Source organism: Salvelinus alpinus, chromosome 32 (genome assembly GCF_045679555.1).
Source record: "Salvelinus alpinus chromosome 32, SLU_Salpinus.1, whole genome shotgun sequence".
Taxonomy (NCBI): Eukaryota; Metazoa; Chordata; class Actinopteri; order Salmoniformes; family Salmonidae; genus Salvelinus; species Salvelinus alpinus.
In genome coordinates, this window is record NC_092117.1 from 17,779,924 (window position 1) to 17,798,666 (window position 18,743).

The window sequence follows — 18,743 nt, forward strand, 5'->3', positions numbered from 1 at the left end:
CACTTTAACCCATACACTCCACAGAGCTGGGCTTTATGGAAGAGTGGCCAGAAAAAGCCATTGCTTAAAGAAAAAAATAAGCAAACATGTTTGGTGTTTGCCAAAGGGCATGAGGGAGACTCCCCAAACATATGGAAGAAGGTACTCTGATCAGATGAGACTATACCGTAGCCTTTTGGCCATCAAGGATAATGATATGTCTGGCACAAACCCAACACCTCTCATCACCCTGAGAAAACCATCCCCACAGTGAAGCATGGTGGTGGCAGCATCATGCTGTGGGGATGTTTTTCATTGGCAGGGACGGCGAAACTGGTCAGAAATGAAGGAATGATGGATGGCGCTAAGTACAGGGAAATTCTTGAGGGAAACCTGTTTCAGTCTTCCAGAGATTTGAGACTTGGATGGAGGTTCATCTTCCAGCAGGACAATGACCATAAGCATACTGCTAAAGCAACACTCAAGTGGTTTAACTTCTTATGGGCAGTTGGGACGGTAGCGTCCCACCTGACCAACATCCAGTGAAATTGCAGAGCGCAAAATTCAAACTACAGAATTATAAATATTTAACTTTCATAAAATCACAAGTGCAAAACATCAAAATAAAGCTTAACTTCTTTTTAATCCAGCCGCTGTGTCAGATTTCAAAAAGGCTTTACTGCGAAAGCACACCATGCGATTATCTGAGGACAGCGCCCAGCATACAAAACCATGTTACATCACAAATGGTCATTTTGTTCGATAATGTCCTTCTTTACATCCATAAAAACTCAGTTTAGCTGGCACGCTTCAGTCAATAATCCACCCAGTTTCCCTCCATCAAAATGCATACAAAATGAATCCCAAACGTTACTAATAAACTTTTCCAAACAAGTCAAACAAGGTTTTTAATCAAACTTTAGGTACCCTAATACATAAACAAATTATAAATGTAAGACGGAGATTCGTTATTGTCTTTACCGGAGAAATATACCAAAGAACGCGTTCTCATCACGTGCTTGGAAACCATCAGCCAAAATGGAAGCCACCTAGAAAAACGACAATTTCTGGCAAATTTTTCCAAAAAACAGCCTGAAACGCTTTCTAAAGACTGTTGACATCTAGTGGAAGCCCTAGGAACTGCAATCTTGGAGGACTTCGCCTTATAATAAAAGTGACAGCCATTGAAAATAGTGGTAGGCTGAATTTTTTCTTTTTGGGGAATGGTTTGTCCTCGGGGTTTCGCCTGCCATATCAGTTCTGTTATACTCACATACATTATTTTAATAGTTTTAGAAACTTTAGGGTGTTTTCTATCCACATCTACCAATTATATGCATATCCTAGCTTCTGGGCCGGAGTAACAGGCAGTTGACTTTGGGCACGCTTTTCATCCGGACGTGAAAATACTGCCCCCTACCCAAGAGAGGTTAAGGGGAAACCTTTAAATGTCTTGGAATGGCCTAGTCAAAGCCCAGACCTCAATCCAATTGAGACTCTGTGGTATGACTTAAAGATTGCTGTACACCAGCGGAACCCATCCAACTTGAAGGAGCTGGAGCAGTTTTGCCTTGAAGAATGGGCAAAAATCCCAGTGGCTAGATGTGCCAAGCTTATAGTGACATACCCAAAGAGACTTGCAGCTGTAATTTCTGCAAAAGGTGGCTCTACAAAGTATTAACTTTTGAGGGGTGAATAGTTATGCACGCTCAAGTGTTCCATTTTTTTGGTCTTATTTCTTGTTTGCTTCACAATAAAAAAATTGGTGGTAGGCATGTCAAAGTGGTAGGCATGTTGTGTAAATCAAATGATACAAATTCCCAAAAATCTAATTTAATTCCAGGTTGTAAGGCAACATGCAAGCACGCACACACATGCATACAATGAAAGCTGAAGATGAAGAGTGCTCCCTCTCCACAAAAGCAATGGCAACAGGCTTCTACAGGGCATCCCCTGTAGTTAGACTTGGACTGTATCGCCAAAGAGCTACATTAATGCTGAATAGTTAGCCTGAACTAGCTGATGCCAATCAACTAATGTGCAGAGTAAGAATACACTAGATTCAGTCTGATAACGAGAGGCCGAAATACAACACTAGACACAGACACTTGGCTCAGGACTGAGGCTGCATTAGAGGAATTGACATAGCAGAAGAAGAATCAAGCAGCTAAATCAGAGGGTTCCAGACAATAAATGTCATTCAGTCTCTCAGTCTCTCCTCTTTCTAGGAAAGCATGCAAGGACTGAAGGATGCTGTCTTCAATAGGAAAATGTCAGGTACAAAGTACCTCAGAACCAGCTTCAGAATTGTTTTAAATGTTGTTTGTGGCTTCAACAATCTGTGAAATCGCCCATGCAAGGGCCTTGTGACTGTTTTCTCAACGACCATGAATTCATTAGTTACTCCTTTCTCCAGCGCTATTTCAATCCTCTTTCTCTGTATTTCACTTTCTCTCTCTCTTTATCTCTCTCTCTCTCTGTCTTTATCTAATTATCCACACACACATGACGGTGAACTAACACACTCTCAATTGTCAATTGTTTTATTTCATTCTCACATTTGAATTAAGCAAATCTTGTTAATTTGTCTCTGGTGTACACCTGTTTGCCCTGTAGCACATTACCCATTTTAAGGGTCTCAGATTGATACGAAGCTATAATGACTGGGCCCTGTAATTATAGAATGGTTGCTATGTTAAAATGAGAGCTCGTGTATTTCTGTTTTAGTGCTATGTTGGTTGTAACTTCTTCTAGCTGAGATGCCGGTTTGGTATTCTGGAGCCGTCTCTCTGTGATTCAAACGATGAGACCCCTGGTGGAAACGCATGCATGAATGCCTGGCAGCAGAGTAAAGAGAGAGAGAGACAGAGTGTGTGTTTGTGTGTTTTTGTTCCTGCATGAGTATGCATGTGCCTGGGTTGGGTACAGTGTGTGGATGTGTTCTGCGATGTGATTGGTTTACATTCAAGGGTTTAATTTTGGATTTTGCAGATGTTCATTCCCAGTGTAGCCAGTGTGAAACAGAGAATGTGTTTGTGTGTGTAATAATTTGGGTGGTGCTTATATTTGCCCTATTTCACAAGTGTTTATTAATATGCATGTGTGAATTAGAAATGACCCTGTAGCAATTAGGGTTAAGTGCCATGCTCAAGGTCACATCAACCGATTTCTTTTTTTACCTTGCCAGCTCGAGGATTTGAACTAGAGACCTTTCGGTTACTGGCCCAACGCTCTGACTGCTAGGCTATCTGCCGGCGTGTGTGTGCGCAACTGCATGCTTGCATACGTGCGTGCGTACGCCCTGTTGAAGTGATTGCAAGGCCAGCAATATGTAATTAGAGAGTGTGGCTGAAAGGACTGGATTAGTCCCCAGACACCTGCTACTTCTTTGGATTAGAGAGGGAGAGGAAGAGAGAGGGATTGAGAGGCGTGTGGGGGAGATGAGAATGGTGCATGGAAAGTGGAAAGCAAAGATAGAGGGCAGTGTGTTGACAGTGTGCATACTGTAGGTGCTTGCATGCGTGCCTCCGTGCATGTGATGTATTAGCAAATAAAGATTTAATTTATCCAGACTTTCCATTTTACTATTGTTTTTTCATATGATGTATCTCGATGGTTTCGTGTTTGAATCTGCTTGCTAATTCAAATCTTTAGTGGAATGATAGAACACTAGTTGATATTTATCTCGGTGTCCACCCAATTATCCTTGTGGGGTTGCTAGTGTGTTTTTTTGGTATTGTGAAACATATTCCTACAGTTGATGTGTAATAAGGCTGCGATTACAGTATTATGTTGAGATAAACAGTCAGTTTAATTAGCTGTGTTGTGCTAAATTGCTTTGACTCTTTGTTTACCCTCATTAAAAATAAGCTATAGAGATGAGTTTCTTTGAAGTATAGCTAGCATTCTGCATCCTCATTTACATACACTTAAATTCTTTGTGAGGATTCTTGCCTTTTTCCACTTAAAAATCTCCACCTTTGTCTCATTTTATTTTCATAGCTATCTACTCACAAAACAGATGACTAAATCAAATGTAATATGTTCACTCACATTCACAATATTATATAAACCTCTAATACAGAACTCATCCGAACAACTTAAATTCCCAACTGTAATGCAATTTTATAAGAAGTAGGAAGAAAAAGGCCTCTTTGCCGTCCTTCACTTTTTCTCAAGTCGATTCTGACATGAATTCTCAGCCCCCGCTGCATTATCCAATTGCCTCTCCCAGAGTGTCTGAGTATTGTCACGTTAGATTTAAAAATGTTCTGTGTATTGTCATTTTGGATTTACATCTCTCTAAGAAAATCCTGGGGTAAATTTTCACAAGAACAGCATCCCCTTGTATTAGTTGCTTGGAAAATCTGGTCTCAAGAAATTGCTTTACTTTAATAGTTTCGTAGTCACACAAGTAATACGGATTAAAAGTTTAAATGTATTTAATTTTTTCCGTTCATTTCAGTTTGTGACAAAACAAGCAAGTAGAGTGTAGAGAGTCATCGTACCATCTAAACCACTATGAAATATATTTTCCATAATATATTTTTTTCAGCTGTTTGAAGCTGGTGTACAAAACCGAAAGTAAAAGACGCAAAAACTAAACTTCAGAACGGAAAGCATAGAAGTATGCTTTTCAGAGCTCATCATAGAGCTGCAGTGTCATGGTGTTTGTTCTCTCTCTCCCTTGTCTCTAGGTTTTCGTTATCTTTGGTCCCGTGTGGCTCAGTTGGTAGAGCATGGTGCTTGCAACGCCAGGGTTGTGGGTTCATTCCCCACGGGGGGACCAGGATGAATATGTATGAACTTTCCAATTTGTAAGTCGCTCTGGATAAGAGCGTCTGCTAAATGACTTAAATGTAAATGTAAATGTAAATGTAAGTAATGCACCTAGAACAGATTTACCGCTTCTTGGATTTACTTTCAATGAGAATGACAGATCTATAACTTACCTTTCTATGTGAATTCGCCCAAAAAGTTACATATTGCAGCTTTAATCCTCTCATTAGACTGAGTAATCATTAAAGGGATAGGTCATCTTCATTTCACTATTGGATCTCATTCCTCAGAGATAATTTTTCTAAATTACCTGCAAAATCAGCATGTAGATACTTCCCTTGAGAAGGGGGCTGAACTTACTGATTTAGCCTCGGTTTCAATTGTCCTCATTAGGAAATGCAACTGAGAATGAGATTTGGGTCTTGGAGGCGTGCGTTGATGTGGGTGTCTCTTGTGTAATAATATTTTATACATTTTATTTGGGGAAAGCCTTTCAAGATACTCAAGGACATCTTACATTAAAAGTAGGCCTACATAAAATCAAGTACAGTACATAAATTCAAATGCATCAATTAAATGTACATTTTAAAATCAAAGGTCCAGATAAAACAGGAGGGAGGGTTTGGGAAGAGGATAAAGAACCTAGTTTAGGGTAAGGGGTTGGGTTGGGGGGACACATAGGGATATATAGGGAACTGAGAAGGCACAGAAGAGGGCGGTAGGACAGAGTCAATCATGGACGCTAGCTTATAAGATATAAGCATCGTTGAAGAGGTGTGTTTTGAGGAGGTTTTGAATGTGATGACTGCATGTCGTATGTGTAGGGGGAGTACATTCCAGAGCCTGGGTGCCGAGCAGCTGAAGGTCCTGGCACCTATGGTGGAGAGGCAGAATGGGGTTGTGACAAATAGGGCTATCTTCTGTATACCACCACTACCTTGTCACAATACAACTGATTGGCTCAAACACATTAAGAAGGAAAGAAATTCCACAAATTAACTTTGAAAAAGAAACACCTGTTAATTGAAATGCATTCCAGGTGACTACCTCATGAAGCTGGTTGAGAGAATACCAAGACTGTGCAAAGCTGTCATCAAGGCAAAGAGTGGCTACTTTGAAGAATCTCAAATATAAAATATATTTTGATTTGTTTAACACTCGTAAGAAGCTCGTTGACATCCATGGTGCAGCTGTGGCAAGGCTGAAGAGGAGATTAGGCCAGCTTCAGCAGCCTCGGTCTCTCTAGTCAGGGCTTAGGTCTGAAAAGTAATCACACAATCCTCCCAGTTACTCACAACTGAATGAAGGCGAGAGAGAGAGAGAGAGAGAGAGAGAGCACTTGTATTTTTATCTGCATTCTCCTTAAGATTGTATGTCTGCAGCAATGTTTAATAGGCTTGCATTGTTGAGAGTATGTCTTAAGTCTTGTTGTCACACACTGTCTGGACTGAGAGTGTGACTGAGCTTTACGTACAACACAAAGCTAATCAGAAGGCTTTACCTCTCCGAACAGATTTAACCTGCGGGATGCTCACTGGTTCCGTGAATAGAGACCCTAAAAGTCCTCATCAATACCACTTTCATGGATGTGAACATATTTACTGTAACAATGAAAGTCAAAGTCCCTCATTAGATGTTGGGGTGAAAGGGGATGTGATGCAGAGGGCGATACCCTATAGAATAATAGCATTCAGAAAATTTAACGAGCGATATAGCTGGTGTTGGTTGGCCACATTCTGCAATGAAGTTGTTTAGCTTTTAACTCACCCTTGGATCTTGTGCCCTCTGCCTTGAATGAGAACACGAACAAGACTAGAATAGAGTGTGTCAGTGTCATCTAAGGGACATGGGAGGGTTAGTGGCCCTGGAGCACTCACATCTATAGCTTTGAAATACTTTGAAAGGCTGGTCATGGCTCACATCAACACCATCAACCCAGACACCCTGGACCCACTCCAATTCACATACCACCACAACAGAACAAGAGATGACGTAATCTCTATTGCACTCCACACTGCCATCATCGACCTGGACAAAAGGAATACCTATGTAAGAATGGTGTTCATTGACTACAGCTCAGCATTAACCACCATAGTCCCCTCCTAGCTCATCACCAAGCTCATGACCCTGGGACTGAACACCTCTCTCTCTCTGCAACTGGATCCTGGACTACCTGACAGGCCGCCCCAAGTGGTAAGGGTAGACAAAACACATCTGCCATGATCACCATCAAAACGGGGCCCCTCAGTGGTGTGTGCTTTGTCCCATCCTATACTCTCTTTTCACCCACGACTGAGTGGTCGCGTACGACTCCAACACCATCATCAAGTTTTCTGAAGACACGATGGTGGTAGGACTGATCACAGACGGCAATGAGACAGCCTACAGGGAGGAGGTTAGAGACCTGGGAGTGTGGTGCCAGGAAAACAAACTTTCAACATCAGCAAGACAATGGAGCTGATTGTGGACATCAGGAAATGCAGGGCCGAGCATGCCCCCATTCACATTGACATGGTTGTAGTGGAGCCGGTCAAGTGCTTCAAGTTCCTCTGTGTCCACATCACTAAGGAATTAACATGGTTCACACACACCCACAAAGTTATGAAGAGGGCACAACAACGTCTCTTCCCCCTCAGGAGGTTGAAAAGATTTGGCATTTCGAAAACGTTTACAACTGCACTGTTGAGAGCGTCTTGACTTGCTGCATCACCACTTGGTACGGAAACTGCAAGGCACCCGACCGCAAGGCACTAAGGAGGGTGACGAGTAGGGCCCAGTACATCACTGGTACACACACACACACACACACTACATACCCCTGCACATCGACTCTGTACTGGCACTTCCTGTATTTTTTTACAACATTTTTATTTGTTTTGTTATTTTTTGTTGGGGGGGGGCGGGTTACAAGTACATTATCCATTTCAAATGACAAGTTTATAAAACATGTACCCATAGGCTGCCAGTCAAAAGAAGAAGAAAAAAAATTAAGTACATACTAAGTTATGATTATAAATTAAATATGAACAGGAAAATAAAATAGAAAGTAAGTGTACCTCCACCCCCAATCGCCCATCCCATTCCCCCAACTCCATCCACGTTTTTGATGTAACTTATGAACCGCTTAATGCAAATCTCTACTATGTGTGAATTGTATGAGAGTGTTTGTGTTCAGCTTTGCTCACTCTCCCCATTCACACTTGGTTGATGGGTGCTGAAGGGTCCAGGGTGTGAAACTGTAGGGGTCAAGCGGTGGGAGCCAAACCTCAGCCACTGACACATCCTATCGAACACAGAGTTTGATCCACCATGTCAGGTATAGAGTAACACCGTACTTCTTACACAACCTCTTATAGAATACTCCTGGTCTTGAAAAGTCAGAGTATTGAATTGGTTCTTACAGCATGGTGTTTTTCACAGGATTGAGGACATTAATTACTTTTCAGGTAAGTTTTTGGGGGCTTTTTGCATGCAAAATATGTTTCTTGTATTCTTTCAAAGATCAAACACAATTAAACCTGCAATCGGTTTGACTTCAGTACAAAACAAATGAAGTGCTTATTGATCTGTTTTTCGCTAATCTTTTGATTTTCTCCCCTCTAATTTCAAAGCCTTTGGTAAACCTCAGCACATGTGCTAAAATTATCCTGTGATTGATTATATTGGTCTAAGGTCTAAGATATCGTGAGTCTAGAAACTCTGCTATGAGTCATCAAGGCTTACACCTTATGAAAGGCATTATCTTTAATACACTGCTCAAAAAAATAAAGGGAACACTAAAATAACACATCCTAGATCTGAATGAATGAAATATTCTTATTAAATACTTTTTTCTTTACATAGTTGAATGTGCTGACAACAAAATCACACAAAAATTATCAATGGAAATCAAATTTATCAATCCATGGAGGTCTGGATTTGGAGTCACACTCAAAATTAAAGTGGAAAACCACACTACAGGCTGATCCAACTTTGATGTAATGTCCTTAAAACAAGTCAAAATGAGGCTCAGTAGTGTGTGTGGCCTCCACGTGCCTGTATGACCTCCCTACACCGCCTGGGCATGCTCGTGATGAGGTGGCCAACTCCTGGACAGTCTGTGGTGCAACGTGGCGTTGGTGGATGGAGCGAGACATGATGTTCCAGATGTGCTCAATTGGATTCAGGTCTGGGGAACGGGCGGGCCAGTCCATAGCATCAATGCCTTCCTCTTGCAGGAACTGCTGACACACTCCAGCCACATGAGGTCTAGCATTGTCTTGCATTAGGAGGAACCCAGGGCCAACCGCACCAGCATATGGTCTCACAAGGGGTCTGAGGATCTCATCTCGGTACCTAATGGCAGTCAGGCTACCTCTGGCGAGCACATGGAGGGCTGTGCGGCCCCCCAAAGAAATGCCACCCCACACCATGACTGACCCACCGCCAAACCGTCATGCTGGAGGATGTTGCAGGCAGCAGAACGTTCTCCACGGCGTCTCCAGACTCTGTCACGTCTGTCACATGTGCTCAGTGTGAACCTGCTTTCATCTGTGAAGAGATTCGCCAGTGGCGAATTTGCCAATCTTGGTGTTCTCTGGCAAATGCCAAACGTCCTGCACGGTGTTGGGCTGTAAGCACAACCCCCACCTGTGGACGTCGGGCCCTCATACCACCCTTATGGAGTCGGTTTCTGACCGTTTGAGCAGACACATGCACATTTGTGGCCTGCTGGAGGTCATTTTGCAGGGCTCTGGCTCAGTGCTCCTCCTGCTCCTCCTTGCACAAAGGCGGAGTTAACGGTCCTGCTGCTGGGTTGTTGCCCTCCTCCACGTCTCCTGATGTACTGGCCTGTCTCCTGGTAGCGTCTCCATGCTCTGGACACTACGCTGACTGACACAGCAAACCTTCTTGCCACAGCTCGCATTGATGTGCCATCCTGGATGAGCTGCAATACCTGAGCCACTTGTGTGGGTTGTAGACTCCGTCTCATGCTACCACTAGAGTGAAAGCACCGCCAGCATTCAAAAGTGACCAAAACATCAGCCAGGAAGCATAGGAACTGAGAAGTGGTCTGTGGTCACCACCTGCAGAACCACTCCTTTATTGGGGGTGTCTTGCTAATTGCCTATAATTTCCACCTGTTGTCTATTCCATTTGCACAACAGCATGTGAAATGTATTGTCAATCAGTGTTGCTTCCTAAGTGGACAGTTTGATTTCACAGAAGTGTGATTGACTTGGAGTTACATTGTGTTGTTTAAGTGTTCCCTTTATTTTTTTGAGCAGTGTATATATTCAATATCTACAGAACTCACACAAAGCGCCTGGTCTATCAATTAGAGAAAACGGTCAATTAACTAAATACTAATTAAATAATTACATAGCTATTGTTTGAAACATATCCTCATATGAGCGGCAGGTAGCCCAGCGGTTATGGGCGTTGGGCCAGTAATTGAAAGATCACTGGTTCGAATCCCTGAGCCGACTAGGTGTCGATGTACCCTTGAGCAAGGCACTTAACCCTAATTGCTCCAGGGTCGTTGCCAATAATGGATGATCCCTGGCTGTGACCCAACTCTCTGAGAGCATCTCACGGGGAGTGGGGATATGCAAAAAAAAAAATCCTAATAGGACAAACGTTATCACCATTATTTATTAGATCCATAAAAGGTATGGTAAAGTGTAATTCTGCCGACGTACCTTCCCATAGCTTCTGAAATAGAAATCTATTTGATTTGCATTATCAGCCCTGTCTGGTACAGTAGCATGGTTCTGCAGAGTGTCTTTTTATATTTAGAATAAAAGTCACCTGGTTTTCAACCTTCCCAACCTTCCCATGTTACCCCGCTCCTCCACAAACTCTGCTGGCTTCCAGTCGAAGCTTGCATCCACTGCAAGACCATGGTTATTGCCTACGGAGCAGCAAGAGGAACTGCCCCTCCCTACCTTCAGGCTATGCTCAAACCCTATACCCCTACCCTAGAACTCCGTACTGCCACCTCTGTTCTCTTGGCTCTCCCACCCCTACGGGATGGCAGCTCCCGCTCAGCCCAGTACAAGCTCTTCTCTGGCCTGGCACCCCAATGAACCAACACTTGCACTTGACTCCTCCCCTTCTAGCTCTGATTTTGCTGATAACTACTTTATTATTTCTATTCCTGTCATATGTGGTTGTCCCACCTAGCTATGTTAAGATGTTAAGATGTAAGTCGCTCTGGATAATAGCATCTGCTAAAATGTCAAATGAAAAAAAGTGAGTCCTCTGCCCTCCCTCAGTGGGCTGGTCACACTGTGAAGTCTGAAATAGATTAAATGCTCAGTGGAGAAAAACCCATAGGTAGGAAAGCTTCTGCAAGTTTTTTTTTAAGGCTTCTCACCACCTGCAGAAGTTTAGTGTGAGTGTGTCAACATGACCTCTTTCCTTTGTGAGTTTTGTAAGTATTAGATTGATAGAGTAAGTGACTAGAAGTGCATGAATCCTCCATTGAATCTTCCATTCCATCCATCCACAGAAATAGTGAAAGCCATTGCTTGTCTTACTTTCTCTACAAAGCCTAAGTGTAATTAACATTAGAAAGCAACAAGGCTCCATCTCCCTCCTTTGTAATATTATCTGCAGTATAATTTATGACCAAGATATTCCAAAAAGATGTCCCTCTCAAGTTACTGAAGCGAAAGTATGAAAATGCATTGTTTTGAGATTAATGAACCTGCACACGTCCCTGTCTTCCACTTTAAATTAAATTCTTAAAGATCTATTATTCAAATGGGGTTGTGTCCAAGTCAGCAGGAGATAATGGTGTGTCTTCTTGATTGCAACACAGCTGCATCAAACATGCCGTGCCCCAAACATGGAGCATACACTTTAATGGGGAAAATGTAGATTGTTAATAATCCTCTGACTTCCCTGGAACCTCCTTCTTGTATGTTACTGCGTTAGGCCATTTGATTAAAGCGTGAAATACAATGTGTTATACTGTCATGTCTGTGACTATCATTAAATGTGAAGACTGTTATTTTATATCAAATCAGTTCTCTAGGTTGAATTATTACGTGATTAAACTAATCATGTAAACATGAATTAACTAGGAAGTCGGGGCACCACGGAAAATGTTGAGATTAGAAATATAATTCTTCGGATATTTTAATATCTGATCACTTAGTATTCTATTAATTAATTATTACCTCATCACTTCTCATTCCAAACGCCTTAAAATTCTTGGTTATCTGCATGAACCCTAGTTTCCATAATGAATCAGCAATATATAAATTGGCTTAATTTTTTATTTACTAACTAACTAGATAATCACACAGAATTACATAACAAACAATAGATATTGGTTACTAACAATGATAGAAAAGTCCCTAGAGGGCTAAGCCGATATGACCGCTTGGTAGACAAAGGAAAGGGGTGGGGACTGAGAGAGCGGGAAAGACAAAATAGATTCACTACACACAGTCTATAATTATATTCATTGAAATGCTAATCCTTTGCACATGAATGGCCGCTCATTCGAGAATAATTGCAACGTATATATATTTACGCCCGTATGTCGTTGTGGTCTTCTCTGTTGGAATCCTTGATCGTCCTGTAGGGTTCATCAGAGTCTCTGGTTAACTTTCCCAGAAGTCACAATGTCTTTCGTGGTTGTAGGTGGTTAGAATGGATACTTAAGAGTACCATTCAGAAATGTTCTCATAGAATAGTTGCTTCGGCGGTTGTCAGTATTCTCGTTCTAGAAATACGTAATTTCTAGCTGCAGACTAGTAATTATACGTCTAAGATTTGCTCTTATTCTGTAGTGATTGATAGTTTCAGAGTTTAACCATTTCCAGCCGTGTAGCCAAACACTACAGTTGTATGGTCTAATGGTCTATAGAATTGTAGCTATTCCAACGTGGGAACTCTGTCCCGGGGTTCTCTGACTTCTTAACCATTCGAGATGTCCCGCTTACCGTGGGTCTCTTTGGCATGAAATGTACATTTCATCACAGGTGATTTTATGCTCTGGAGTAGAAAATGGCGGTTTCATGACGCCGACGTAATGTCTATGCTCACATGGGCGTGGCCACAGACTAGTTAATCTTTATATGAAAATCCATACTCTCATTTAGAAGGTTAACATCACATTACATCTTTTCACAAATATTTTCATGTTTAATCACATACGTTTCACAATATTTAGATGTAAACCTGACAGCTGGGAAATGTACACTTTACAGTTACAGTTACGTGTGTTTTCTGTTCTTCATGAGATCACCAACACACTCGACATGTTGAGGTCTATGATCCTCCCCCCAGGGCACGTCATGACAATACTGTGTAATTAAAATATCCATAACATACACCATCCTATTTAGTTTAATAGCAAAATGCTTTGCTTGCATTTACAGTACCAGTCAAAAGTTTGGACACACCTTCTCATTCAAGGGTTTTTCTTTATTTTTACTATTTTCTATATTGTAGAATAATAGTGAAGACATCAAAACTATCAAATAACACATATGGAATCATGTAATAACCACAAATGAAAATATATTTTATATTTGACATACTTCAAAGTAGCCACCCTTTGCCTTGATGACAGCTTTGCACACTCTTGGCATTTTCTCAACCATCCTCACATGGAATGTTTTTCCAACAGTCTTGAAGGAGTTCCTACATATGCCGAGCACTTGTTAGCAGCTTTTCCTTCACTCTGCAGTCCAAGTCATCCCAAACCATCTCATTTGGGTTGAGGTCGGGTGATTTAATTTTAAACAATGTTTTATTTCGCCTTTATTTAACCAGGTATGCCAGTTGAGAACAAGTTCTCATTTACAACTGTGACCTGGCCAAGACAGAGCAAAGCAGTGCGAGACAAACAACACAGAGTTACACATGGGATTAACAAACGTACAGTCAATAACACAATAGAAAAGTCAATATATAGTGTGTGCAAATGTAGTAAGATTAGGGAGGTAAGGCAATAAATAGGCCATAGTGGCGAAATTATTACAATATAGCAATTATACACTGGAGTGATAGATGTGCAGAAGATGAATGTGCAAGTAGAGATACTGGGGTGCAATTCGTTCCAGTCATTGGCAGCAGAGAACTGGAAGGAAAGGCGGCCAAAGGGTTGGCTTTGGGGGTGACCAGTGAAATATACCTGCTGGAGTGCGTGCTACTGGTGGGTGCTGCTATGGTGACCAGTGAGCTGAGATAAGGCAGGGCTTTACCTAGCAAAGACTTATAGATGACCTGGAGCCAGTGGGTTTGGTGATGAATATGAAGCAAGGGCCAGCCAACGAGAGCATACAGGTCGCAGTGGTGGGTAGTATATGGGGCTTTGGTGACAAAACGGATGGCGCTGTGATAGACTGCATCCAATTTGCTGAGTAGAGTGTTGGAGGTTATTTTGTAAATGACATCGCCGAAGTCAAGGATCGGTAGGATAGTCAGCTTTACGAGGGTATGTTTGGTAGCATGAGTGAAGGATGCTTGTTGCGAAATAGGAAGCCGATTCTAGATTTAATTTTGGATTGGAGATGCTTAATGTACCTAGGTATTTGTAGTTGTCCACATATTCAGAACCGTCCAGAGTAATGATGCTGGACGGGCAGGCGGGTGCGGGCAGCGACCGGTTGAAGAGCATGCATTTAGTTTAACTTGCATTTAAGAGCAGTTGGAGGCCACGGAAGGAGTGTTGTATGGCGTTGAAGCTCGTCTGGAGGTTTGTTAACACAGTGTCCAAAGAAGGGCCAGAAGTATACAGAATGGTGTCGTCTGCGTAGAGGTGGATCAGAGAATCACCAGCAGCAAGAGCGACATCATTGATGTATACAGAGGAAAGAGTCGGCCCGAGAATTTAACCCTAACAGAGGTCCGGACAACAGGCCCTCCGATTTGACACACTGAACCTGGTGAACCAAGTGAGGCAGTCATTTGAGAAAGCAAGGCTGTTGAGTCTGCCAATAAGAATGCGGTGATTGACAGAGTTGAAAGCCTTGGTCAGGTCGATGAATACGGATGCACAGTATTGTCTTTTATTGATGGCGGTTATGATATCGTTTAGGAACTTGAGCGTGGCTGAGGTGCACCCATGACCACCTCGGAAACCAGATTGCGTAGCGGAGAAGGTACAGATTCGAAATGGTCGGTGATCTGTTTGTTAACTTGACTTTCGAAGACTTTAGAAAGGCAGGGTAGGATAGATATAGGTCTGTAATAGTTTGGGTTTAGAGTGTCACCCCCTTTGAAGAGAGGGATGACCGCAGCAGCTTTCCAATCTTTAGGGATCTCAGACGATAATGAGAGGTTGAACAGGCTAGTAATAGGGGTTGCAACAATTGCTGCAGATAATTTTAGAAAGAGAGGGTCCAGATTGTCTAGCCCAGCTGATTTGTAGGGGTCCAGATTTTGCAGCTCTGTCAGAACATCAGTTATCTGGATTTGGGTGAAGGAGAAATGGGGGAGGCTTGGGCAAGTTGCTGTGGGGGGTGCAGAGCTGTTGATTCTCGATTATCGTAGATTTCTCAGTGGTGACAGTGTTTCCTAGCCTCAGTGCAGTGGGCAGCTGGGAGGGGGTGCTTTTATTCTCCATGGACTTTACAGTGTCCCAGAACATTTTGGAGTTTGATCCACAGGATGCAAATTTCTGTTTGAAAAAGCTAGCCTTTGCTTTCCTAACTGCCTGTGTATATTGGTTCCTATATTACTTCCCTGAAAAGTAGCATATCGCAGGGGCTTTTCGATGCTAATGCAGTACGCCACAGGGTGTTTTTGTGCTGGTCAAGGGCAGTCAGGTCTGGAGTGAACCAAGGGCTGTATCTGTTCTTAGTTCCACATTTTTGAATGGGGCATGCTTATTTAAGAAAAAGCACTTAAAGAATAACCAGGCATCCTCTACTGACGGAATGAGGTCAATATCCTTCCAGGATACCCGGGCCAGGTCGATTAGAAAGGCCTGCTCCCTGAAGTGTTTTAGGGAGAGTTTGACAGTGATGAGGGGTGGTCGTTTCACTGCGGACCCATTACGGACGCAGCTAATGAGGCATTGATCACTGAGATCCTGGTTGAAGACAGCAGAGGTATATTTAGAGGGCCGGTTGGTCAGGATGATATCTATGAGGGTGCCCGTGTTTACGGATTTAGGGTTGCACCTGGTAGGTTCATTGATAATATGTGTGAGATTGAGGGCATCAAGCTTAGATTGTAGGACGGCCGGGGTGTTAAGCATATCCCAGTTTAGGTCACATAACAGTACAAACTCTGAAGATAAGTGGGGGGCAATTAATTAACATATGTTGTCCAGGGCACAGCTGGGGGCTGAGGGGGGTCTATAACAAGCGGCAACAGTGAGAGACTTATTTCTGGGAAGATGAATTTTTTAAAGTAGAAGCTCAAACTGTTTGGGAACAGACCTGGGTAGCATGACAGAACTCTGTAGGCTATCTCTGCAGTAGATTGCAACTCCAATAGATTTTGCAACTCTACAAATTGTTGTAGCTGGGGATGGACATTTCAGAATTTTTGGTGGCCTTCCTATGCCAGGATTCAGACATGGCTAGGACATCAGGGTTAGCGGAGTGTGCTAAAGCAGTGAATAAACAAACTTAGGGAGGAGGCTTCTGTTGTTAACATGCATGAATCCAAGGCTTTTACGATTACAGAAGTCAACAAATGATAGCGCCTGGGGAATAGGAGTGGAACTGGGGGCTACAGGGCCTGAGTTAACCTCTACATCACCAGAGGAACAGAGGAGGAGTAGGAAAAGGGTACGGCTAAAGGCTATAAGAACTGGTCGTCTAGTGGGTCGGGGACAGAGAATAAAAGGAGCAGACTTCTGGGCGTGGTGGAATAGATTCAAGGCATAATGTACAGACAAGGGTATGGTAGGATGTGAGTACAGTGGAGGTAAACCTAGGCGTTGAGTGACGATGAGAGAGGTTTCGTCTCTGGAGGGACTAGTTAAGCCAGGTGAGGTTTCCGCATGTGTGTGGGGTGGGACGTCAGTTCCTTATTTTGAGCGGGACTGACGGCTCTATAGTGAAATAAAACAATAAAAATTAGCCAAGACAGCAGTAGACAAGGCATATTGACATTAGAGAGAGGCATAAAGCAATCACAGGTGTTGATCAGGAGAGCTAAGACAACAACGGGTAAATGGCGATGAATGGGCAGAGCGGGTCAGTTAGGTACATACAGAAGGCTGGGGCCGACAGGTAAACAAAATGAGGTACCATGTTATTGAAACAGTCTAGGGGGCATCAACTGTGTAGCCGAGTGATCATAGGGTCATTAGAGCAGCAATAGATGAGTCAGGGTGCTGACTGTCATTTCTCTTTGCTTATTTGAGGTGTTCTTGCCATAATATGGACTTGGTATTTTACCAAATAGGGCTATCTTCTGTATATCACCCCTACCTTGTCACAACACAACTGATTGGCTCAAACACATTAAGCAGGAAAGAAATTCCACAAATTAACTCTTAACAAGGCACACCTGTTAATTGAAAAGCATTCCAGGTGGCTACCTCATGAAGCTGGTTGTCAAGAGTGTGCAAAGCTGTCATCAAGGCAAAGAGTGGCTACTTTGAAGAATCTCAAATATAACATATATTTTGTTTTGTTTAACACTTTTTTGGTTACTTCATGATTCCTTTTGTTATTTCATAGTTTTGATGTCTTCACTATTATTATACAATGTAGAAAATAGTAAAAAATAAAGAAAACCCCTTGAATGAGAAGATACAGTATGTCCAAACTTTTGACTGGTTTTGTAAATGCAAGCAGAGAATACTGTATATGCCTTGCTACATTACTTCTGAGTATATGTATTTTGTCTTGCAAAATTTTTAGAAACATTAACAAGGTCGGGAGGTTTTGTGGTGTAGTCATGGTACCCTAACAAGCATGCCAATCAAACAAGGCACAATTGGTTGGTTTCCTCCAGCCAATGCCAAACCCAGAATTCCAAGGCTGTGTTTCTAGAGGCATCTGAGCAGAGAGAGAGAATGTCTGGCCAGTGCTCGAGTACTGCAGTGTCGGATTCTAATCATTCTAATCATGATTCAAAAACAAGGATGAAAATCATCTAATACTTAAGTGGCTCTTGAGGAACAGAATTTGGTCATGCCTGGGGTGAGCTATGATGTAGCTTTCTCCGCAAAGGGATTCAGAAGCTTTGGAGAGTATGTGGACCCTGATAATTATGCTGCTGTGTAACATGACTGACTGTTAGTTGAGGCATAGTCCTTGCAACACCAGCGTTAATGGGTTGGCGTTTGCATGGGCGACATACTGGACATAAATCTGTTAAATTAATTTAAGTTGCAATGGATAAAAGTGTTATGCTAAATTACAATATAACATACTTATTCTGTGCAGGCACAGTTCTGGTGGAGAATATGCAGATCAACGGGAGAGCAGAGGACCCAGACAGGACCATCTCTCTGATCCTGCTTGACAACTATGCCTACTGGGTCATCCTGGATCCCGTCAGACAGAGACTGTTCCTCAACAGCACCGGACGTGTCCTGGACAGAGATGTGAGTATGGACCTGGGTTTGGATGCTGTTGTTAGTAGAGGAAAAGGCTTTTACATTTAAAAAAAAATTGCAAACACAAGCACAGACACACCTGCCTACACACACACACATACACACAGTTCCACTGATACTTAAATTGTATGCAAATACATTGTAAGCTCTCCAAAACACATTGATATTCCAAAACCGCACAATTCTTTCATGGGGGGGGGGGGGGGGGGGTAGAATTGATATTGCAGATAGATTGTGGCTTCCATCAATGTAATTGTCTGGATCATTTCCAATACCCTATATACATTTTTTTTGTAAATATATAAATAAAATATATATTTTTGAATATGGTTTCCTTTATTATTTTCCCCTAACCCTACCACCCCTGCCCTAATTGGAGTGAACTAATGGACAACACCACTTAGTCTTATTGATTTGAGAAAATAAGACAGGCCTGCTGCATGCTGGAAATGGTCATCAA

At 42.4% G+C, this 18,743-nt stretch overlaps 1 protein-coding gene across 1 annotated transcript in view; it reads left to right on the forward strand.

Annotated features, from left to right (window-relative positions):
* Positions 1-18,743, forward strand: part of LOC139562344 (protocadherin-15-like) — a 289,491-nt gene that overhangs the window by 67,565 nt on the left and 203,183 nt on the right. Inside the window, exon 5 of the mRNA XM_071380009.1 lies at positions 18,111-18,271. Coding sequence (XP_071236110.1) covers positions 18,111-18,271 — 161 coding nt within the window. The remainder of the gene's footprint in view (positions 1-18,110; positions 18,272-18,743) is intronic.